At 40.8% G+C, this 26,120-nt stretch overlaps 1 protein-coding gene across 3 annotated transcripts in view; it reads right to left on the bottom strand.

Moving 5' to 3' along the window:
* The window catches only part of cdh4 (cadherin 4, type 1, R-cadherin (retinal)), a 400,906-nt gene that overhangs the window by 24,987 nt on the left and 349,799 nt on the right, over positions 1–26,120 (bottom strand). For all 3 annotated transcript variants that reach the window (XM_058374170.1, XM_058374172.1, XM_058374171.1), the window contains 4 exons: positions 22,767–22,922; positions 18,010–18,154; positions 11,262–11,434; positions 2,921–3,058 (listed from right to left, as the gene is read on the bottom strand). In XM_058374170.1, coding sequence (XP_058230153.1) covers positions 2,921–3,058; positions 11,262–11,434; positions 18,010–18,154; positions 22,767–22,922 — 612 coding nt within the window. The remainder of the gene's footprint in view (positions 1–2,920; positions 3,059–11,261; positions 11,435–18,009; positions 18,155–22,766; positions 22,923–26,120) is intronic.

Raw genomic sequence — 26,120 nt, 5'->3', positions numbered from 1 at the left:
CAAAGGGCAAAGTGGATATCAAAGTCACACAATCAGCTAGCGGACTGAACAGGAGAACACGAGACTCGAAGGCTTGGAAGTGAGTCATGTGACTGTGGTGGAGCTTGTAATTTGTTAGGTTGGTGGGAAATTGAGTTTGGGGGAAGTGGTTAGCAGTGGCATGGAAATCTTGAGACTGGTGTTTGTGATCTAAATGGATCATGATGGAACTTTGCAGAAAGATTATAATTATTAGTCAATCTCCGTGTCAAATTTAGCCCATATTGATGGATTCCACAGAAAAATCCAAAACCTGATTTTTTCCCTTGTACTTTTTTGGCAGGTAATCTTTTTGGCTTCCATCTTTACTGGTAACAGCAAGGTCCATAAAGACATGGATGAGCGAGTTTGGTATGGAGAAACTTGACTGGCCTGTACAGAGTCCTGACCTCAACACCTTTGGGATGAATTAGAGCGGAGACTGCAAGCCAGGCCTTCGTGTCCAACATCAGTGCCTGACCTCGCAAATGCGCTTCTAGTGGAATGGTGAAAATTTCCCATAAACACACTCCTAAACCTTGTGGAAAGCGTTCCCTGAAGAGTTGAAGCTGTTATAGTTGCAAAGGTTGGGCCAACTCTATATTAAATTCATGTGCATGTAAAAGTTGTCCCAGTTTTGGCCTGACTCGCAGTCTCCGCTCTAATTCATCCCAAAGGTGTTCTACTGGGTTAAGGTCAGGACTCCAGTTCCTCCACACCAAACTCACTCATCCATGTCTTTATGGACCTTGCTTTGTGCACTGGTGGACAGTCATGTTGGAACAGGAAGGGGGCATTCCTAAACTGTTCCCACAAAGTTGAGAGCATAAAACTGTCCAAAATGTCTTGGTATGCTGACGCATTAAGAGTTCCTTTCACTGGAACTAAGAGGCCAAAGCCCAGCCTCTGAATTCAATGATTTAGAGGGGTGTCCCAAAACTTTTGGCAACATAATGTACATCCTCTGGACTCCAAATTCAAATTGTATTTGCCACATACACCATCACACACAGTACAACATGTAATGAAATGATTTTTTACGACCTGGAAATGAAAAACTAAGGTAAAAGAATAAAAATAAGATAGAAATAAGATCTAATAGATTAAAATAGAACATCTAGGGCATATAGGAAATATGGTAGAAAATTACAGTAGAAAATAAATAGATCAAATATAGAAAAAGTAGTATCCGTATACAGTGACTGGATCTGTATATGGTACAGTGATGTAGTGTGAATGGAACGAATGTAAATATAGAATGTTATATTATTAAAGTGTAAAAATGTAGTCCAGAAAAAGTCTAGTCTCTAGGTGTTTTTTTGGTTGAGGGCCCGACTGTCCTCCTCCCCATTCTTCCTGTGTTTCTATCTTTTCGTGTCTTTCTGTGTCCGTTCTGTGTCTGGGTCCTTTACTATCACCATCCCAACAATGGACACTTTTCTCTGTTGCATCCAGTACTCTGTCCACCTACTCCTCGTTTATATTTTCTACGTTTAGATCATTTCAAAGCAGCCCCTTACATATTTCTTTGGTTCCTTATACAATTAAAACACCACAATTTCTTAAAAACTCAGATTATTATTCAATTATTGAGTCATGTTCAAGCCCATTATTCCATCACTATTCATAATCATTAGAGAAACTAAAGTGAAAATGAAAGAAATGAAAGGCAGGAATATATATTTTTGAGCCACTGAGAAGTGTGTTAAGAGAATTAATGTATTTTTGAGGTTTAACAAAAAAAAAAAAAAATGTTAACATAGATTAATAAAAGCTTTTATACCACAGCACTGAGAAATTCTCACTTCTGACTGGTCTAAAGGTGTTGATTAATCTCTTATTAAAGCAGCGTGTTCAGAAGTGCCAACTTCATGCATATTAATTGTTGATATGGTGAAGCTTTCTGCAAGAAGATGTTAATTTAACATTTTTTTTGGAAGGAGCCTCAAGTGTAACGGTCAGAGGTAAAGCTGTAATAAAAGTCTTTTGGAAGGTTGTCCAGTTTCTTGTTAACATGAAGAGTCGGCACTTGCTTTGTCTTATTCACTTCAAGAGCGAGAACAGGAAAGGACTCGACTCCACAAGGCATGTTAAAATGTTTTTTTTTTTTTAAATCACTTCTATTATTTTCTGTCCAAAAAATGCAGGCTATTCTTGTTGGTGATGAAAGCATGCTAAAGTGGCAGGTGAGACAAATGAGTTAAAAAATAATTTGAAATCATGCTGTGCCAAACGGTGGGTTATAAGCCTGAGGCTAGCAGTGAGTAAGCGCAAAATGAGTGAGGATGGGTAACAGAAGGATGGAGCGACACAGGAGGGACACACAGGTGCAGAGACTGAAAGAAGAAAAAAAAAACAGGAGATGGAGGAAGACAGGATGGAAAAAGCGAATGTGAGAAAGAGGAGAGACGTGGGCTGACAGAAACAAACGCTGTGAAAAACAGGGCCGGGAGCAACGTGTGTGTTTGTGTGTATGTGTGTGTGTGTGTGTGTGTGTGTGAGTGCTTGTGAGTTTCGACAGGGAGAGAGACGAGCCAGACGCCTAAAGACAAAACACAGCCACCTGAGGCTAAACTGGCGCCGGCACCAAACAGAGAAAATGGATGGAGATCGAGTGGGAATGAGGAAGCGGAGTGTTATCTCTCTCTCAGCAACGAGCTCACAAACTCGTCTCATGTCCTATTTCTCCTCCTCCGTATGCGCCTGTCCTGATTTACCCTTCACACTCTTCCTTCTCTTTCTCACACTCGTGGTACATCTCAGCGCTTGCATGCCTGCTCCGTGTCAACTTTTCTTCTGCACTTCTGCTTGGAGGCTAAAGTGTGTAGCAGCGTGTATGACAGGCTTGGAGAGCACAAACAGCATTGGATTCACATGCCATATGGAAGCAAAACACACTCACCGTTTTGGCGTCGAGCTCAGGCGGGTTGTCGTTGATGTCGGTGACGGTGATGAGAGCGGTCGCTGTGTTGGAGAGGCCAAAGTTCAGGCTTCCCTCCATGTCTGTGGCCTGAACGATCAGTGTGTACTGAGACACTTTCTGCAAATGACAAGAAAAACTGTGTTCATTTTAAATGCTTTTCTGCTCTTCTTGGTTCATGCTGTATATTTTCACCATCAGCATTAATGTTTGTACTAGAAATGAAGAAGCAATACAGTGATTGACCTTGCCTGATCATCAGCACACCCTGGAGGCTATTTATCTACAACTGACTGGTGTGAATTCAACATTCTCCATATTCCAAAGTATTACTGAATATCTGGAAAACCACTGTGGAAAAGGAAATGCAGCATTTACAGAATCTGAGTGTTACAGGCTACAGGAGAGAGGTTTGAGAGTTAGGGGTTAAAAAACCCCCAGAAAGGTTGATTGAATACTTGCTGAAAGAGCCAGGGCCTTGATCCAGCTTAACCAAAATTAAAGCAATCAAACATGCAAGCTTTTCTGGGCCCAGTCAATTAGTATGTAAGGTTTATTAACAACCTGAGCACTTAAGTATTACAACGCTCTATAGAGTGTAGAAAAATGTGGATATATTATACTGAATATTATGAAGTTTATACATCTTATGAACACAGTGACATTTGACCAAAATTGTCCGGTTCGGCTGTTTTCCACCGACGACACACACACACCACCAAAACAAAGAAAAGAAATTAAGACCGCAGAGGAAAAAGAAAGGAAGCTTCCAGAAAGAAGCAGGACCAAGCAGGCTAAGTGCCTGAAAGTGTAACTTCCTTTTGTGGCTTGACAGGTAATTATTTTGCTTGGAAGGTTCTGGTGTAATTTGTTACCCACCCAGTCTGTAACATTATAATTTCCATGACATTGTTAGCTAGACAAGAAACAGCACTTAAATGTCTGTTGGTGTTTAGCTGTGTCATTTGCACCGATGTTGTTTACAAAGGCACCGTCGTGGGAGGAAACTTTTGATCCAGCCACGACGCTGCACATCAAGCTTAAGCGATGAATTGAATCAGTGGAGGTGTTGATATGCTTCCTTTTGTGTGGAATCAGGTGTTTAACTGCTTGCATGAATCGAAAGAGTGCATTTGCACCAGCACTTTCTGCATTATAATGCTACCACAGCACAGAGGGAGGGGCTTCGGTGTGGGAATGAAGAGAAAAGGTGGATCAGCTGGTGGCTGATGGAAGTTGGCAAACACGGCACCTCGTTTCCTAAACCAGATACGACTGATTTATTCGTAAATCATGCGCTGGAGCATTTACACAAGAAAATCCTGTTAGCTCGGGAAAACCTTCATACGGTAAGAGAGCTCCTGAGTAAATTTACGTCTCCTTACTAACGTCAACCTCGTCTGAACGGCTTCAAACTGGAGTGTTACAGCAAATTCATAGGGCTTACACTCAATATTGAATATTCAATTTAATTCAGTTCAATCTCATTTGTAGTACGCTTTTAACAAAAGCAGCTTTACAGAAATATAGTACAAAAAGTTCAAGATTAATATTAGACTTATATTTAAATTCATTTGTATTGAATTTTATTTTATTTGCTTTTACAGATGCACACATTTAACATTGCAAACCCCATAAATTAAGACAAATACATCTAGCCATTAGGACAAAAGTAATGGCATCCTATCAAAGAAGGATGTCTGTCTCTGGGAGCTCAGTACAGTACAGGAAGATTTAACACTCACAGTTTAATCATCATTTTCAGCTCTAAATGTCAATAAATAGAAATCTTTGTTCCTGTGATCATAGTATTGATATTTTTTGTAAATGTAAAATAATTTACTGAAGCATTGAGGCCAGTTGTTACAGCAGCTTTATCTCCACATGCTCCTGTAATCAGCTGCAATTATGTCACATGATTTATTTAATGAAATACGAATGTAAACGCAGCGAAATCTTTAATCTAGATTTTTAATGATGACCCGTCTCTTTTTTTTTTAGGCCTTGATGAAATTCTTGTACTTCCTTTCTCGCTAATGAAATAAATCGCAGCAAAATTAATCACAGTCACAGTGTTCAGTCTCTGACAGCAGGGGTGCTGAAGGCCATGCTGGTGTGATGAAAGAGCACATGCAGCGTTCGTCCAAATTACTTTATTTAGCCTTGTCTGTCTGCACAGTGAGAATGGAAACGCCCATCTATCACAGACTGACCATCATTTACACATACACACAAGTGAGCAGATGGACACACAACCACACACACCCACACAACTACACCCAAGCTCTTGATGCACTTGAGTCAACTGTTATGAGAAGCACTTCACAGCCCAGTGGGCTCTGACCTGTCTTCAACTCTCAGTCCATCAAGGACAAGGAACGGAAGGAGGGAGGGAGAGTGGAGGAGGAGGAGAAAAGCCACCTTCTGATTCTCCTCTATTCACACACACACACACACACACAAAGTGTCGATCGATTCCTTAATCAGACGTAGCACAGCAGACATGTTCTAACCCAGACTTGACATCAGTAGCCAGCACACACACAGACACAGCCTTGGGCACATGAAGGTAAAGAAATGGCAGCAGTCTGGACAATCTGGCCTGCTCAGGCTCACACTGTTCAGAGGCACACAGTTAGGGCCCCTAACAGACGCACACTCTGGAGGAGGGAACAACACAATCAGGTGGGATAACGCCAGGGGCTCATTAGGAGCTCAGAGAGAGCACGCAGCTTTAGCTTCCAATATAAAAAATAAGAGCATGCTAGCTCATAACATATGCCTATACAGGGAAATTATTCCGAGTTGTATGACGTGAGGACTCTGCAGCTTGAGGATGCTGAGATTAATCACTGAGTCTGTTTATTCTGAGAGGTGAGAAGTAACAAAGCGCAATTACTTTCCTGCAGTCGTTAAAACTTTTCGGAAGTTTTTCTTTCAGACTTTTTCCGACTGTATTTCAAAAAATCTCTACTTTCTAATTCAGTTCAGAGTTGAGTCAGAACTGCAGATATAATATGGAAACTGTGACGGAAATTGGTCTTAAATGCTATTCAGGGGTTAATGGGAGAGACTGACCTCGGAATTAAACTCCTGATTCTGACACTGGACCCGTTTTCGTGTACTGTATGAGTAAGGAGCATATAAATGGTGCTGTAAATACACAAAAAATACAAGCAATGCCATTCAAAAAGAACATGTAATCCCTTTACAGACAGTGAATTAATGAATTAATTAGTTAATTAATTTGTTTGTTTAGTAAGTACTTCAGTTGCTTTGCCACCAGCAGACAGAAATCAGCAACCTTCCCTGGAAAGTAATAACTTCTAGCTGCTTTGCCAGGTGTAGTTCTGCCAAAGTAAAATCACACAGTGGAGATGAAGTGCCAATAGGTTCGACACTGAATAGGGTCTAATCTAACCCTCATGGCTGTATTTAGCTAGATTAGCTTCAAACTAAAAATAGAGGTCCTGATAAAGGCGGGCAGAGAAAGAGATGTACTAGTGACCATGGTGCTTGGTCAGATCGCTTACAACCAAGCTGCATAGAGCTTGAAGTGAAAAGGTCTTGAACTCGACAAAAAGCTATGCTAACATGCTGAGAGGTAGACTGGCTACTCTGAACTGCCCTTTAGTGGGAATGTGTGTATATGTACAATAGCCTGGCGCTCCAGTCCCACCCTGAGCCTGACCAGGATAAAGCTGTATGAATAAATAAATGAATAAAGGATCTCAACAAAACTCACTAGCCTTGTCTCTAACCTGTACCTTTCTATGTAACTTTGATGCAGATTCTTGCAAATTTGCAATAAATGTCCAGAATCAATTAACATGTTATATTCATCTCAGTAAACCTCAGCAAAATGTGCAACCTAGAATAATGAAAACAAGGAAGCTGTAATCTTTTTATTTTTTGCTGTGGAAGATGATAAGAGAACATGTATGAACAAGTGGACTTGCCTTGCTTCTTTATGTCTTTTCACGGAATCAAATTACCCTCGATCAAACGATGAATTAAGATGAGATGAAAAGTCATTCGAAAGCTAGAATAATTAATCAGCACCTTCACTAGCTGTTCACTAAAAAACACCAGGAACAAAACACAGTGCAGTCCTGTGTAACTTTCCAGATGATTTTTAATGATTCTTAACTAACACGAGGTGTGTGTGTGTGCATGTGAGTGGTGAGATTAGAGCAGAGGTCAGCCCCTCTCTAGCCGGGAGGTTTAATTGCTATGCACCTCTGATCAGTCCTGTATGACACTACAGTGATCCTCCAATCCCAGCAGCCTCACGCTTCTGCACTGGGCTTCTTCACCCCACTAATTACTGCATAAATATTCCAATTAGGATCATGCTACTGATGAAAGCTCTTTCCTTCTCCTGATGAGCAAGTGTGTGTGTGCTTCAATGTGTGGGTCTGTGTGTGTGTGTGTGCTTCAGTGTGTGGGTCTGTGTGTGTGTGTGTGCTTCAATGTGTGGGTCTGTGTGTGTGTGTGTGTGTGTGTGAGATAAATCTCTAAACTCTCGGCAGTATCCAGCTCCATCTGATGGCGTGTCCTGTGGCGCGGACGCTGACATTTCCAGAGCTTTTGATTAAATACTGCACTAGTGGAGCACCAGCTCTTCTGGGCTTCCTGGGAGTCCTATTAAATGAGTGCACATGCGCATCCCTGCTCGTTTATCTCCGCACGGGGTTATTGTCATAATTGTGGCGCTTTGTGTTCTGGAGCTTTTGCATATATTTTTACTGCCATTTTGATGAAGGGAGACTGTGTGTGATCCGTTCTGCTCACTCTGTACCCTCTGTGTGTGTGTGTGTGTATGTTGGCATGATATTAGCAGTAGCAGTCGGTATGTAAACACCCCGGTGTGCCCTAGTTTTGGCATAATGGTGCAGGTGGGAGGCGGAGTGATTAATGGGTGTTACTTCAGTTGTATCATGAGATACAAAGAGAACGGTTGTAGCATCGAGACCTACATACAACGCGTACAAGCTCTACACACTGTACACCACACGGATAAACAGGGAATATGTGATCAGTCAGATCTGAACAGTTTACAACTAAAATACTTTTAAAAAGAGCGTTAAATGAACGTGACTAACGTACATGTAGTAGAATAGTGCCCTAAAGAGCTGAGTGACAGCACAGGGCTCTGTTTTATTCAGGTCTTTGAAATTCCATGATCAACTTACACAGATCAGGCGTAACATTATGAGCAGTGAAAGGTGAAGTGAATAACGCTGATGATCTCCTCATCATGGCACCTGTTAGTGGGTGGGATATATTAGACAGCAAGTGAACATTTTGTCCATAAAGTCGATGTGTTTGAAGCAGGAAAAATGGGCAAGCGTAAGGATTTGAGCGAGTTTGACGAAGGGCCAAATTGTGACGGCTAGACGACTGGATCAGAGCATCTCCAAAACTGCAGCTCTTGTGGGGTGTTCCCGGTCTGCAGTGGTCAGTATCTATCAAAAGTAGTCCAAGGAAGGAACATTGGTGAACCGGCGACAAGATCATGGGCAGCCAAGGGTCACTGATACGCATGGGGAGCGAAGTCTGGCCTGTGTGATCCGATCCAACAGACAAGCTAATGTTGCTCAAATTGCTAAAGAAGTTAATGCTGGTTCTGAAAGAAAGGTGTCAGAATACACAATGCATGGTGGTTCAAAAGGGGGACCAACACACTATTAGGCAGGTGGTCATAATGTCATGCCTGGTCGGTGTATATACAAAAAAAACAACCGTGTTAATGTAAGTCAGTTCCATTATAAGAAACTGATGAACACAATTCTTTCAGTAAACACATTAAGAATTTTCCAGTGCAGGCATCACCTACATACCACAGACAGCTTCCTGCATTACTGCTGGATTACAGACACCTGTTAAATGGAGCAGACCTACAACAATCAACTAAACAGGATCTTCAGGAGGTCACTGAGCTTATTTCTTAGCTTCCAAAAAACAGTTTAACTTTTTTTTCCACCCTAAAGATTCCCAAAAACACTCTCTCACTCTGTCTGGTTAGAGCTGGAGCTTATCCCAGAACTGTTGGAGATGAAATGGGAATACATCCTAGATGTAACACCAAAGCATGGCAGGGATTTTTGGAAAATAGTCCATGCCTGTGTCTCATCCTTTCTTCAGTGAATAAGCTGACCTGGATGTTGTAGATTTGTATTGAAGAACTGCTGCTCTAATCATAATCATGTCCTGGGCCTCTTATACACCATCACAATACACTCACACTGAACATCTTTCTACTGTATTTCATGTAATCATATATCATGATCTGCTGTCCCACAGAAGAGAATGGGTTCCTTTTTGGTTCCACTTAAGGCTTGTCCTGCCGTTGTCGCCTCTGGCTCATGTATTAAGGAAATAAATATAAATTTACAAGCTGCTTTGTTACAATATTTAGGGTTAAAAGTATAATATGAAAAAGACTGACTTAAATCGAATTAAAGGCTTGAAGTAGAAACTTCACTTCCATTACTAAATGGTGAATAGTATTTTGAATACATTTTTTTTTGTTGTGTCTTAAATGTAGATAACCACCATATAGAATTTTTACTTGCATTTTTTCCCCTCATATACAATAGGGTCATGATTTTATTACAATTAACTTGTTATATAGAATGGCTTTTAATAGGATTCATTTCTTACTATTAAAGGGAATTATAAAAAAATATCTGTAGGAAATATCATAATGTAATATACATTACCAGCAACACAGGAAAGGAACTTAATTCATGATATTCATATTACATTTTTGGTGTTTTGAAAAAGTCTTTGACCTTATTAAAATTTTAAAGAAAAAAATGAGAGCCAGTGAGAAAGAGAGAGAGAGAGAGAGAGAGAGAGAGAGAGATATGGAGGAAGAGATGGCGCGAGAGAGTGGTGACCCCTGCTGAGTGAATCTGAGGATCAGACAGCACAAATTGACAGCAGAAAGCTCCAGGTCCAATCACATTGACCCCTGCATGACCTCACTCATTAGCACAGAGTCCTTATGAGAAATCTTGCATATCTGTACACGTATAAAGATAAGGCACAGGCGTACGCAGCAAAAGAGAACTAGACTCCAAAAAAGAGTGAGAGGAAATAAAATTGTGTGCGTGTGCACAAGCGTGTGTGTGTGTGAGATTACAGAAACATGCTAATCAGCAGGTAGGTGAGAGTGAGAGGAATGTGGGAGTGAGGTCATGGCCCTTGACGCATGTACTTGAGCATATGTCGATAAAGCAGAGCTACAGGCTCGATCCGAGAAGCCTTTAGGCAAAAATAATAAGCAGAGCAGAGACATGGCTCTTAGCATCTCAAGGCTTTGGCCGTTGGCTAGACTTTCATTTGGAACTAGAGGGCAAAGTTTCTCATCCAGCACGGAAATTAATTCCATTTTTTTTAACGGTTCTTATATACACACACACACTCAGATGTACACATTTAAAAGTAATACAAAGTCTCGCATGTAAAATGACACAAATTTGCATGAGCTAATATGTAGGAAAAGTTGCAAAAAGGCAAAAGTAAGGCCAAAAGTTAGCAGTCATAGTTTTTCTCATGACCTCATTCATATGTAATCAAACTAAATCGCTCTCATTAGGATTCATATGGCTTGCTTTAAGTAAGGCTTTGAATAATTAATGATATGATAATCATACAACCCTGCCTAACACCGGTACGAGACAGACTCAGCGTTTCTACATTTTGCTACACCTTCGTTTAAATGCAATCAAATTGAATCCAATCACAGCGCTCCTGCTTGCTCAAACTTCTCTAAAAATGCTAAGATTGAGACAATGCTAATAATGTAGTTGCATTAGTACTGATAATGTACTAATTAGGGGATTGTAATATATTTATATTTGGCACTGAGCTGGGAGAATGTTTACCAGTTTTAACCAATGTTATGTGTCAGGGTTGTATTTCAACCAAATCCAGCAAGTTTGATTGCTATGGACTTCTACTGAGCATTACTTTGGTGTTGATAGTCAACAGTCAGTTGACTCTAAAGAGACAGCTAGATGCTCTAAGCGAAATACGAGTGAAACACACCCTTTCGATTAATTACAGAACTCTTCAGACGTACTGTACAAGTCTGGTCTTTGTTGCCCTCACAGGTCTCTGTGTACCTTTGCCTTGTTTTATTTTCAGCCTTTAATTATGAAGCGTGTTATTCCTGTATTCTTCCTAATTCAACTTTTATGCTTATTAACGTGTATTTGAACAAAACTGTCTCTCTGGACATTACGTATCCTGTGTGCTGGACTGAAATAAACAAACACACATACCTTTCAGAAAGGTTTTTTTTTAGACGTACCTCTCTGTCTAGGCCTGCTGCGATGGTGCTGATCTCGCCGGTAGCTCCGTTGATGGTGAACATGTTGGGAATGGGGATGTGTGGACTCTGGTTCAGGATCCTGTAGTGCACTAGGCCGTTGGGCATCGTGCTGTCGTCAGCATCGATCGCAGTAACACGCATCACCGACGTGCCTGTCGAGAGACACAACACAAACTCTCTGTTGAGTGAATCGCTGGCAAAATGACTCATTCCATTTTCATGTCTAGTGTGACATATGAAAACATATTCTTTTGCATGAATCACTGGCAAAATGTCACTTCTGGCTCTTTGTCAGTGTAGAAATGACTAATTATTGCCAGACACACAATCGATGCAAGCATATGTAATTTCTCATCTTGTCTGATGAGGAAAGTAGTGGCTCACTGATTCAGCTCAAGATTCTAAAAACAGTAAATAAAGTGTTAAAATTCCTCTGACCTCTGACACCACTTGTTATCCTTACTACAAAATTCTCAGCTCTTAGACTCAAGTTTTGACCATCAGCACACTTTAAATTGATTCAGACTTGTAGAGTTTGTTAATAAGGACCTCATGGATGTGCCTCTCCCTGTATCACTTCCAATCGCTCACCCCATTAACACACCAGACTTAATGAGCCTGCACTTGCCAGGTGTTCTTCTTCAATGTAAACACAGCAATTTGAGCATGACTCAATTGTGTGTGTGGGCAGTGTACTTCATGGCCTTTAACCCCTAAAACATGATTATTGATTTCGACAAGCTTGTCACCCACCATCTCAAATGTGGGCGAGCAATTACGGTCCCTCTGTGCACGTACACCCAGGAATAAACCTTGCTATTTCCCCCGATGTGGGCGAAATGTCACTCTGTCGCTCTCCACTAATGCCATTCTGTTGATGTTATGTTGCAGCCACTTGCTAGTTCTCTATCAGTGGCCTCCAAGTCACCAGTCGCCTCAAAAAAACGAACCCTATCAGCGATCTTTCCAAATGGCAGGCTGCACATCGGAGCTCACAAAACATTAAACATTACACACGTACATTTGGGCAAGTTTTGACCAGGTTTATACCTGGTCAAAACTTGCCCAAATGTCTAGCAAACTCTGGTTTGAAATTATGAGGAATTCCACAAAGGTTATAGACTTTATAGAATTAAAGACCAACTTGCAGACAAATTTGAAAGAACCTCTATGACCAGGTCCATATTAAGAGTTACAGAAGTAAAGGTTAGAGGTTGTGTTACTTATATTCTTCCAAACTGGACTGGAAATTTGTAGCAATTTGCATTGGCTAAAGACATCCTGTTGAGTTGATATGTAAGTTAGCGGCAGGATTAGCCAAAACGGCAGGAGAATAATGTGTGGATTGAATCACTTCACACTTAACAAATCACTTGTTTAATGGCCCTCGGATAATTATCTAATTATGGTTCTAATCTTCTTCACCATTAAATTATTTAAGATTCAACACTTGCAGGACTCTTATTCTCCAAACAAAGTTTTTCCAGAACTAGCCATATTGACCATTTTTTGCCTGAAAATGCGGAAACCCAAATTTCACTGCATCCATGAACAACTAATTAGGACAGATAGCTGATGTGAACTATATACTGATCTAGCTACGTCAAAATCACACTGAACTAAAATTTTATTTTACGCCAATTAAAATCAAACCATTCTTTATTTATCAGGATGTAAAGCGAGGATCTTTCAAGCGGGAAACTCACTTTGAGAAGAGAAAAGAGTGCTAGGGAAAAGATTACTAATGTGAGATGGTAGAAAGGGGCGGAACTTTCAGTGGGATGGTTAAAAAAAAAGAAAAGCTCGTCAATCATTCCAGATTCTTATACTGACTGTGCAAAAAAATGGATAAAGGATGGCATGTCTGAATATAAAGAATAAATGTATAAATGAACAATAAACTCACAGCCATCTGCGCAAATCTTCTGCTTGAAAAATTGATCTGGCTCGTGATAACACTTCTGAGTTGTTTGTGAGACGTGTGGCGCTGTTTCGGCAGATACTGGTTTAGGGCTTTAATGACTAACTACGTCTTCACGGGAGGCACTGGATCTGGAGTAATTGCTAGGAGATAGTGCCATCATTTCCATGACAAAACACCTATGAAGGGATAATCAAGGCTGAGGGTTCCATTTCAAACTTCATTACATTTCTGAGCAGGATCCGACACCAAGCCAGAGGAGACGAGAGAACAAAGGCAGAGCATGAAAAACAATTACGGCCTCTTCTGATGCGGCTACATCAATACGAACAACCAAAAAAGCGAAACTGAAAGAGAAGGAGGATGGGTATGGAGCAGATCGTTTGATTGCCTGTCAAGTTCATAGAAGCCATAAAAGAGAGCAACAGAAAGAGGGACAGCTGAATTGAATGTCAAATGTCACTTGCAATTTTCATTGAGTGGAACTCTGTACATGGATTATTCACTCTGAGTGGGTAGGAGTTAAAATGACACAGAAAACAGTTAACCTCCAAGCCTTTAATTCAAAACGAATTCAGAAATGTAATTGGGGTTTGACTTAAATTGAGATGCTAATGTAACCAGACAGGAAATTGACGTTCCGCACACAAAGCAGAATGAAACTGGATAAAAACGTGAAGGACGGGAAAATGTTTGGACGGGATCAGAATGTGACCTTAAAAAGATTTTGGACAAGCAGCAACAGGAAGTCCTATGATAATATAAGAAAACCTTAATCAGGTCTAATTTCGTCTCTTGATTTTACACAATTCGTTTAAGTAACTGTGAGTAACATTAGCTAACTAAATTAAATTCGTAAAAGACTTAAAAAAAATAGAGAGATAAACATATGTTGTGGCATGTATTTGTATATTATATATGATAATCATTAGCAGTTTGGAGAGATAACAGAGCCGTCCATTGTTTTATGCTTTCACAATTCTTAAATTGAAGAATTTAAGGATAAATGTTCACCTTAATAAATTGGTTAAATAAAATATTAGTATTTATTAATGCACTTCATTGTGGTCAGGATCAAGGTGAATCTGAAGTCTATCCCCGAATCACTACTAAGCTGTAAATTGTGTATTTTTTGCTATAGCAATTGTTATTATTTTTTTTAAAATGAACGTTCGAATCGACGTCTGCTCCATTCCATTTGGAAATCTGGCCATTGTGACCTCTGACGATCGTTCCACTACGCCTAATTTCACCACACGCTGCTGCGCTTTCTGAAGAAAAAAAAGTCTGCTCTCTTTTTCCGTCATCATCTTCCCACAGTAAACATATGATAAGTGTTCTTATATGGTCTCCATCATTTCGGTGACATTCACAGTTTTGTTTAGAAATACAACCTACATCAAGCTCTCAGCCCCTCAAGTGGCTCAAATTGATGAGCTGCAAAAACCACTTAGGCATTCCTTAAAGCCAGCAGCCATGTCTGCACTATTTGAGGATGCTGTGTCCGGTCTTTACCCTTCTCCACCCTGTAAATCTTTCGGCGTGGGATTGTGCTGCTGCTACAGCTCCTTTGAGGACCATAATAAGGCAAATGGGCTCTCCTGCAAAAGGAGCCAGGGGCCGAGCCTCGCTCCGCGTCCATTAAGCCAATTGAAACATCTTTGCGTCTGTTTTTCTCTCCAGCTTGCTCTCATCCATCTTCATCCCCCATTTTCCTCTTCTCCAGAGAGCAGTCGTGAAAGTGTAATGAAGCCATTGGCTCTGCCGGCCTGGGGGAAAAAAGCGCTTAAACCTCCTCTCGTAATGTTTGCAAACTTTCCCCCACCACTCCACTTGCCACAGGAAAAATTGGGCACCCAAGTGCACTCTAGTTTTTTTTTTTTCATTCCAAGCAGTCTGCTTGGCTTTTTACTTCAATAAGGCCTGAGAGGAACCCTGCTTTGAGGGTCATTTAGCAGATTGTCGAGTCTCAGAGTCATGTCTCGGCAAAGTAAACATGATGCTCCAGAATGGACGGCTCACTAAAGTGTGGAAAATGTAGAAATTCATTTGATATGTCATACAGATCAGCGGTGGAACACAATGTCACTACCTAGATCTGTTTCATGCTCCAAATATCTGGATCTAAACCCAAAGTAGGCGTGGCCTATAAAACTAGTTAAATATGAACCTCACCACTATATTCCTGCAGGTAGAAATGCCAACACTGTCAGCACAGTGTGTGAATTCTGTCTCTGACAGTTCCTCAACCTCAGGTTTGGAAACTGTGTGTTTTTTTTGTTTCTGTCTGCCTGCAAATTTAGTTGGTTCTCTTTCCCAAAATATGAAACGAGCTTCGAGCGTAGTTTAAACCACCACAACTTTGACCAGGTAGATACTGAGGATGAATCAATGAATGCTGTAAATGCATGAGTGCTGCAATGATGTTTCTTTGTCCTATGATCATCATGACAGTCCTTCTCACAACTAGATACTCTGTGAAGCCTCCTGTCAAGCTTTCATTTCATAACAAAGAAAAAGAAAAAGGATAGCATATCTGTATTTGAAATTATTTCGAAGACATTATGTGTTGATTGTGTGAGTAACGTGTTCATATTGGGTCACGTCCCTCATGACTCACTTTATGCAATAATGTCAGAATATTATTAATAAGCGCTCTGTGGGTCTGTTACATGAACAGCTTAATGGTGCTGTGTGAAAGCCTCAAGTGTTTTTTTTTTAATTTATGCAAATATGTCTTAACTACTTGCTTTTAAATATTTCTTTTTTCTGCCTGATTTGCATAAAATGGCTAAAACACATCGTCAAAGGGAAAACCTTTTTTTCCCCATGTCACTTCAGTATAAATGAATCAAGCTGATGGAAAGAAAGTGTTACATGCAAAGTAAATCTTTTCTGGGAAAAGTTAACAGCATATGGATGAACAACAATCATCATCTAGTACCCACACACATGTAACACACACACACACACACACACAGTGAATCTATTTTAATATGTGCCAAGTCTGGATCATGACTCGGCCTGGATTTGAAGTAAATTGGATTAGCTGGTACAGTAATTCAGTGATTGCTGAGGTGCAGGCTAGGGAAAGGCGAGATTCAATTAATCTGTATGTGTCTCCCAATGGGAGCTTTGCTCCTAAGAAGAAAAAAAAAGAGAAATCGCTGAAAAGAGGCATTTAGTGCTACATTCCACTGATGGATTGTGGCGATAATTGAATATACATGTGTGGAAAGTGATAAGCCCTGTTCCCAGCATGCTCTGCTTTCACTGTGGTCTCTTTACCTCCAAGAGAATTTGATATGATTGTGTTGGTTAAGCTCCTTTTCCAACAAATCCTTTGAGAGATTCAAATCACGGGAATGAACAGAGAACAGAACAATTTGGCAAGACTACCCCACGGGGTCGTGCTTGTGCCTTTCACCTGTCTCTCACGTTTTGGCTTGAATCCTCAGCAAGAGATTGGAACGGGCTTGAGTGAAGTCGTGGAACTGTTTTTGGATTACAAGAAGCACAAGGAGGAAAGAGACGACTGAGATATGGCGATGCTTTTTCTAGGCTAATTAGCAGGAGTGGTCAGCATGTTGCAAATACACGCTCTACTGAAGAGGAGAAAAACCCGTTTTCTTTCTCTCTCGTACTTCTCGTTTACACATCCTCAGGAGGGCAGAGTTTTCTGATACAGTCCAAACTGTAAAAGAAAACATAATAGTTCTTGCGATATCCTACTTCTCTGAGGCGTGACCCGACACAATGTTCAGTTGGACTGGATGCTCGGCTGTTCTCGTCTGACAGCCGCTCCGCTGTGACCTCAGAGTACACAGCATGGGGGAAGACTGGAGCTAAAAAAAGCTACACTTTAATCAGACCGAGATGAGCTGGCAGGACGCATGATGAGGAGATATTTGGATTTTGGGGCCAAAGATAAAGGGATCATCCTGATCAGCAACAAACCATCATCATCTTCATCATCAGAGAGCCTGCATTGTTATTGCAAGGCTTTGATCCGATGAGGGCGGTCTGTTCACTCGGTTAATTAAAAACGTGTCACATATGGTATCTGTTCTAGATGCTCTTATAGAAAAATAATCAACAGCAAATCATTCTCCTGTAACAGCAATTTGCCAACATCTTTAATCGCTCAACACATCATTTAGTGTGACAGAACATCAACAGAACAATGTAGTCCCTGTTATTGCATACATTATAGCAGCTATAGCTATAACCATACTGTACCCTCACAAGCCTCTCTTATTTTCTCTTTTGAAGTTCAAAACCATCATTTTTGTAAATACCAACATCACCACCAACACTACCATCACCACCGTCATCATCATCATCATCATAACCATCATCGTCATCATCACTATCATCCTTACCACCATCATCACCAACACTGTCACCTTCATCATCATCATCACCATCACTACCATCCTTACCACCACCACCATCATTATCACTGTCATCACTATCACCACCACCACCACCATCATCCTCATCTCCACCACTATTATCCTTACCACCATCATCACCACTGTCATCTTCATCACCACCACAACCATCATTACTACTATCATCTTTACCAACATCATCACCAATGTCACCTTCATAACCACAATCATCATCATCACCACCACCATCCTTACCACCTTCATCAACACAAATCTCATCATCATCATCATCACCACCGTCCTTACCACCTTCATCTCATCATCATCATCATCATCACCACCGTCCTTACCACCTTCATCTCATCATCATCATCATCATCATCATCATCATCATCATGATAGTATCACGTACCTGGTTTGGAGACCTCAGGGACAGATCCATTATAGACCTGGTTCTGAAACTCGGGTCTGTTGTCGTTCATATCGATGACGTAGATGTACAGATCGATCGGAGGTTCCATCTGATTTCCATTGACGTCCACTGCATGAGCTCTCAGCTGCAGATGGAAACAAAAGGTGTGTTAATACGCATGTAGGGTACATCCATAACACCTCAGTAAAACATTTACACACGTATACACCACCCATCAGCCTGAATGTGAAAGGAAACTATTAAACACACAGCCAGAGGAAAGTGTTCTGTCAGTAAAGTGTGAATGTGTGTGCTCTGTAACCCGCACACATCTAATCCACACACCACACTGCATGTGTGATGCTCTTTTATTTCCCTTTCTATTAGTGATGTCTTTGTATGCAGTGTGTGAGGCTGTCAAGGATTGAGAAGAGAGCAGAATGAGACACACACACACACACACACAGACACACACACACACGTTTTATTTCCCAGTCATTAATTTTACTCTGATTCCCGAAAGCAGCTTTCGGAATAGCAGATACAATCTTTTTACTCGTTCTATTGTGTGAGAAAACATTCAGAGAGAGAGAGAGAGAGAGAGAGAGAGAAACAGAGTGAGAGACAGAAGACAGATGACCAACAGACAGAAAGAGAGAGTGACAAAGAGAAAATAGATGTATAGGCAGAGGGACAGGAAGAGAGAGGGAGGGGCAGACAGACACAAGGACTGACAGAAAAAGATGGTAAGAAAGAGAGATGAAGAGACAGACAAGTATAAGGACTGACAGAGAAAGACAAGAGACACACACACACACACAAACACACACACACACACACGAGTTTGTCCATTGTCAAAGAAATCACAACAGGAACTCAGCATACAGAGGAAGAGGGTGGGAAGTGTGTGTGTGTGTGTGTGTGTGTGTGTGAATGTACAGAAGTGTGTTGTTGGTCTGAGGCCCTACATCTTTGATCTGTGGACCCCCAGTGTGTGGACTGCAAATGTGTGGCTTTATGCCTTCATTAGTATGCTGGACAGCAGGTCTGGAGTAGGGGGGTTGTGCGGGTGGAAAGTCCTCTAGCAGGAGAGAAATAGAGCAAGTACAATCTCTTGTATGAATCAAGTGCAAAGGTTTTCAGACTGAGGAAGTCAAGAAAGCAATAAATCACGACAGGCCACGCTGTTATTGCCAGATAATCAACAGCAGAGTGGTGAGATTATTCCTCTGCGATTTCACAGCAACGCATCATACTTTTTTATCAGTGTTTTACGGCTTCATTATTACTCGTAGGATATACCCACATTTTAAGTCTTAAATAAATAATCATTTGTAAAATAAAGCTTGATTTTCTCTTTCTTTCCTTATAAGCCATAGGAGACGCAAATTGTTCCTGGCGAAAAGAAAGTGCATTATGTTCACAAGTGGTTTTTAACTTAAAACGTGTTAGTCTAAGTGTTAAAGAATTCACTTACAACTGTTTTCCCTTTGGTATCCTGCTTAAAAACTGACAAAGATGTGATAGGAAAGTGCCAACGCATCTTAAACAGAAGAGCTAATCTTGTAATGAAACGCTGCTGCGCCTGCGGGATAGTCAAGTGTAGGTTTGGGAGGGTTTTTAACTTGGGTATTGACCAATGGCCACAGTAAAGGAGCTGCAGGAACAGGGGTGACTAGTGCTAAAAAACATTTTTGTGCGCAAACAAACGTAAAATCAATCTGTTAGTAATGCATGACTGTAAATAGCCATTTATCGGCTGATTATGTATCATTACTGCTAAGATAAAATATTGAAAATGTTACTGTTAAAGTCAACTGTTGAAGCATGCAATAAATGCACTATGAATCAGTGTGGGTTTATTATCAGTAATGAAGGTAATCATTAAACACACACACACAAACACTGGAAAGTTGCCTAATCACAGGCCGGTGGCACTCTGGTTAAAGTCAGTTATCTCAGTCACCAGTCTCTCATGGCCAATGTATTCAGGCTCTCCTGGGTCATGCTATTTCTTAGAAAAGCCTTAATTCTCTCGTGAAAGGGTATATTGTTAACATGTTAAAGTAGCATTGTTCTCTGGCTAACTTTAAGGCGGCGACACCCTATTGACCGACCGCCACTCTGCAGGAATATCTGTGCTATGGAGTAGGGTCACACCGTATCCATGGTGGTGGTAGTGTGATGGGTGGTGGGGCTGCTTCTCTTCAGCTGGGACTGATGCACTAGACAGATATTTTTTTTCCTATTGTAAGTTTTTTCTCATTCTTTTTGTATCTATTTGTTTTTCATTGCAAGTTTGTTGCTTGCTGTGTCGCATTAAATGTGTAAAAAGATCTGACATGATTTATCTTCAAAAACCTGCTATGTTACAGTGTGTAGACTTTCCCGTCTCAAAGTGTGGTAAGCCCAGAGAAACAGTTTAATGCTTTAAAAGAGAATAAGACATGTTTAATGCAACAACATACAATGATGCTGAAACTAAGAAATGTTTTCTCTTCAAGCGTAGTCTGGTCAGTGACAAGATTATTTATGTAATCGTTGGTAATCTATAGAACAGGTGCACTTAGTACAGGTAATGGCTGTCTGAAAGCACAAAATCAGGCCAAAGAGAGAGAGAGAGAGAGAGAGAGAGACAGAGAGAGAGTCAACTTTGTGCTTGTGAGCATCAGAACAAGTGTGTTCATATAGCAATTGTGTGTCTACAACCTACATTGCATTCAGGAATTCAGATATTTATTACACAATTCTAACATTTCCCCTTTTGTTACAGTTCAGCCTTAGACTTAAGCTCTATTAATGACCCAGACTTTTGTTCTGCCGGTCACATTTATGTTCATTGACGGATTCGAGTCATTAAGATGAAATGTGCACAAAATGTGCATTAAATTTAAACCTGGTTTTATAATCAATGATTTCAATAAGGCAGTGGTGGTTCAGGTGGTTAAGGCTCTGGGTTGTTGTTTGGAGGATCGGGGTTCAAGTTCAGGGGGGGCAACTGAGCAAGGCCCTTAACACTCCCTACTCCAGGAGGCTGTATTATAGCTTCCCCTGAGCTCTGACCTTCAACTTCCTCAGCTGAGATACGCGAAGGAAAGTATTCCACTGTGCTGTAATGTATATGTGGCGATAATAAAGGCTTCATGCCCTCAGTCCTTCTTCTTCTTCTTCTTCATAATCCGTATATAAATTTGTAGCTCGCCAATTTTATGATTTGTAGCCGATCACTCAAGGTTCACAAGGTATATCTCCTTCTGCATAAACTCAGGAGCTCTCTGAGGATACAGCTATTTTTCTGAACTAAGTGGGTTCATGAATACTACAGTTCCTGTTTAAATGCTCTTGTGAACAATTTATGAATAATTTTTTTTGCATTCGGCTTGCTAAACGAGCCCCACTGTGTGTGTGTGTGTGTGTGTGTGTGTGTGTTCGACAGAGAGGGTAACCGAGGGCTCATTCTCGGCTTGATTTGTGTCAGTATGGCAGACACAGAGGCACGTGGAGGGCAGGGTCACACTGTTATTTGTTTTCCCAGCTGAGTCAGAACAGACTGACACACATACTCATTACCCCTGACAAGTCAACAAGAGTAATCTCTCGCCCCCTCTCTCCCTCTTTCTCTCCTCCTCTTTCCCTCTCTCTTTCTCACTCGTTATCATCCCCACGCTGCCACAGAGGCTCATATAAGTGATTAACTGCCTAAAAAGCCGCTTTTCCAGAGCAATTTTCACCTGCTTTTCCTTGTTATCACACCACATTATTTAAAAGCAGAGCACAAATCTAAACAGAGCAGTTACGAACTAAAGGCAGCGACAGAGCTGCCACACTCAGAAACGTGTTCCTTTTTGTCTTCTCTGCATTCAGTTCCCTTTATTAAGGCAATTGTGCTTCATAAGCAACAAAAACAAGTTTGTGTTTTGTTGGGCCGGAGAGCTGTCGAGTGGAAGGAATATACTGAAACTGATGGATCGCTGCTTAGACCTAGCCGAAAACTGTCAAGATGTGAGCAAACACTGTGCCCGCATGAAAGATAAAACTCTGCAGACCACAAGGAGGCAGCAGTCTGTATAATATAATAAAACTCTACCATTTTAATTTATAACGACAATAACGTTTCAAGATGCGTTTTTGTATGTAATCGCATAACTACTGAGTACATGGTTCATAAATCCAATTCTGAAGGAAAACGTTCATTTGAAGCTTATCCCCAGCACCTTCTATACGATGAATGTTGTACATCGTGACGCTGCATATCATCGTAACAAATATCCCTCAGACTTTTCCCTCTGCATTCGACACCAACATATTTTAATATTTTAGAGTGATGTCTGACTGCCTAGCTCACTTAGGGTTTTCTTCTCCTACACTCTCGCTTGGGTGAACAGCTAATCAGCTGAATGAACACACACACACAAACACACACATATACAGATATTCACTAATGATATTGAACCTGATAACTCTGAAAAGAGAAATCTTAAGGGAAAGATGCAGCGAAGAATATATCTACCATCAAATGGAAACTACGTGAGGAACCTAGAAATGATATCAAAATGAAACTTTGCTTTTTGCAAGAAGCATCATTAAGTAATTCGTAGGCATATGTATTGGTGGGTATCTTTAAAGAATATATTTGCTTTGTGTGTTCTATATATATATATATCAAGTAAGACAGAAGCTGTGTGTGTGTGTGAGGGGGGTTGGGTTAAATTGATACGCAGTACAGACAAATTTAGCATTATATGATGACAACTTACGTGGTAGGAGGCTCGGTCTTCTCTGTCCAATGGCTTGGTGACAGACATTTTCCCAGTGATGGGGTCGATGATGTAGACATCACTGGGCGGCTGATCAGCTCCAGCCCCCGTTATGCTGTACCGGATTTCAATCTCTTTGTCCTGGTCTGAGCGGATCTGCAGAGAACAGCACAACAATGTATTGGTCACTCTCTTCTGTCAACCACAGTGACAATAACTAATCCTGAGTGTGTGTGAGTTGATGTATGTATGCAGAACAGGGCAGATAGTGCTGTCATCCAAATGCGTGTTATGCTGCTCTGTGAGTAGAGGCTTGAAAAGGCTGATGTATGGTAATGGAGACCTAACAGGTGGGTGAAAATAGGCCAACACTAAACAAAGGAGAAAACTAGGGAAAAATTAAAAAAATCAATTATTAATCAAAAAAAGACAGCACCAGTTCGATGGCCGCAGAATGATACGGCGGAAGCTGTGGTTTTGTACAAGGACGAAGCTCTATGTTTCCTCGTCATGCTACATACCGAGCTGAGGGTGATGACCAAAAGAATATGTTATTAAGACCAGGTGATGGGATTTAGGTTCTCCACAGGGTTTCTGGTTTACTCTCTTGAGATTCAGGCAAGAGGAGTCAGTTAAGGTGGTTTGGGCTACTTACAAGGATGCCATTAGAGCCGTATCAGGCACTTGAGGCAGAGCCAGGACCAGCTGGAGAGATTATATTTCACAGATGTCCTGGGAATGTCTGGGGATCCCCCAGGAGGAGGTGGATTCTGTGGCTGGGGTAGAGAGATCAGGACTGACCTTCACAGCCTGTTACCACTGTGACATCCACCAGAAGAAACGTCAGGAAAAATACATGAATGAACGGATATATCTCCATCCAGAACATTCAATAATGTGCTACGCACAGGATTTCCTGTGATTTCAGTTTTTGTCAAGTACAGAAAAATGCAAAGAAGGCCATTTCAGTTATTTCAGATAACTGAAAATATTTCAGAAATATTTTTTATCATCCACTTTTTCATGCCTCTTGTTTGTTGTACATATGCTGTACTGCCATGCTAATAGAACAAATTCAGGCTGCTCATATTAACACTTGTATGCATTATTTATAGTCCATCACCTCTGTCCTCCTCCCTTGGCCTCTGTTATAATTTCTGCATGTTTATTTTTGATGGTCATTTTGCGGGCGGAGTCTGGCGTGTTAGAACTAAACACACAATATGTGATTCTTATTCGACTCTGGCTACAGATCTGATGACGGGTGGCAGGTTGAGCAGTCTATCTAAGTGGAAACAACATATACTCTCTGTCATTTGTATGTTGGATATATACAGTACTACAGGTCACATCCTTCCAATCCACTAAGGGCAGATACACTAAGATGTACTAAGCTGCAAAGTAATGATATAATTTTCCTTCATCTTTAGGAAAAGCCACACACACATACAGAGATTTCATCACTGCAAGTCACCAGTTGCTGTTCTTCGAAGTCGCCAGTAGATTTTTACTATTTTTACAACAGTGATGGCTGAAATTTAAATAACATGTTTATTTTAATGCACTCGTTTTTCTATTAACCGAATTACCGTTTCTATGGTAACAAATAATTTAGACTGACTTGTATGATGATGAGAATTAGCCTAATTAATTACACTTTTCAATTTAATTTTTTTGTATTGCGCTTTTAACCATGGACATTGTCTCAAAGCAGCTTTACAGAAGTACAGAAAGACAGAAAAAAATTATTAAGTTAATATTTATCCCTAAGCTCCCTGAGATGATATGAGGAAGAAACCTTGAGAGGAACCAGGCTCAGAAGGGAACCTCATCCTCATTTGGGTGACACTGGACAGTAAATAATGTAAATGTGGATAATGTCCTTTCTACAACAGCAACCAAGAGCTCTTGAGGAACTAATAGGTCAGAGTAGTTTCTGAGTTCATTATACTTAGCACTTAGAACTAATTCCTTCCTGCCGAAATCTGACTGATGCAGATGGCAGTTCAAGGACGAAGAATTAGAAATGGGTTAACTTATGTGCCATGTTATTTAATATAGAAATGTAGAGAAGTTTTGATATGAAGGAATTTTCCACCAACTGAAAAGCTCTAGCTGCTATAATGCAAGTGATAACTGGAACGTCTTTCTGCAGCATTAAATGTAACTACAAACAGATTTAAAGTATGTTGTTCTTTAAATAAATTAAAAATTGTAATCAGTGACTATGAACTCTGATTCATGTCAGGCTACATCCTACCATCCTGTCATAGTTTATTTCCTACAACAGCATGTGTCATGGTTTATTCCTTAATTACTGCTCCAAGGTGGTCTGTGGGTTGAACTGGAAAACAGAGCAGAGTTTTTTAAAGTGTCAGTGACCTTGAGACCTCCCTCACAGACTAATTAATAGTAGTATCTTCAGCATGATGGCTATAACGTGTGTGTTCAACCATATCTGGGAAATTGGATTCATCGTGTCAGTGTTCTCAAGGTTCCGGGGCTTTTACCCTTCATGAAAAGAGAATCGTAGATTCGCAGCGAATCCCATGCCAGAGCCGCAACTCAGGAACACATTTATTTTTAAAGAGTTGATACGATGATCGTTCATCGGCGCTGGATTCTTTTTCCACCTGAATGCAGGGAGAAGTCAGTGTTGCTTGTCAGTGCCTACGTCCTATTCAATAATTAAAATCTCCCCGACGCGAGGTGTTCCGCAGCGCTGCAGCATTTCTATGGATCGCTTTATATGCTCCCGCATATCAGCTCTAATCATGTACAGCAGCCCATCTGCTGCTCTGATCCGAGCTTTAAAAAGGAAGGTGTGCTTTTCTGCCGAGCGACGCCGAGAGCGGTTCAGACACAGAGCTGGAAGGTCAAGTGTAGGAGTGTGACACCAGTGTGAAATTACGAAAAGGAGTATCATTCTCATACAGCAGAATGGTTTATGCAAAAGGTTGTTGCCGGCTTGACAGGCACCATAATTTCATTTTCACGCATGATTTCCAGACCCACAACCCACGAAATTTGTACAGCACGGATGGAAACGTTCTTTTTTTTTTTTTTTTTTATTGGTTGAGCGTGGCTGGAGAGTCTGTTTATTCCCTACATATTTAATGCACAGAAGTTTCTTTAGTGCTAAATCACACTCACAAGCACTGCAAGAACCGAAGCCACTTGAGAGAAGAGAAGTGTGGGATCGAGTTTATTTATTGATCCACCACCGTTGACTGTTTATGTGCTGCAGCAGACTATCAGCAAAAACTTTGTAGAGCTGTGCGAAGTTTCGCACAACAGCAAGTAACAATACATGTATAATATACATCATTTCAGCAGCACAGGCAAGTGAACAAG

The sequence above is a fragment of the Hemibagrus wyckioides genome, linkage group LG21, assembly GCF_019097595.1.
Source record: "Hemibagrus wyckioides isolate EC202008001 linkage group LG21, SWU_Hwy_1.0, whole genome shotgun sequence".
Classification (NCBI taxonomy): domain Eukaryota; kingdom Metazoa; phylum Chordata; class Actinopteri; order Siluriformes; family Bagridae; genus Hemibagrus; species Hemibagrus wyckioides.
This window is presented reverse-complemented; position numbering and strand designations above follow the sequence as displayed.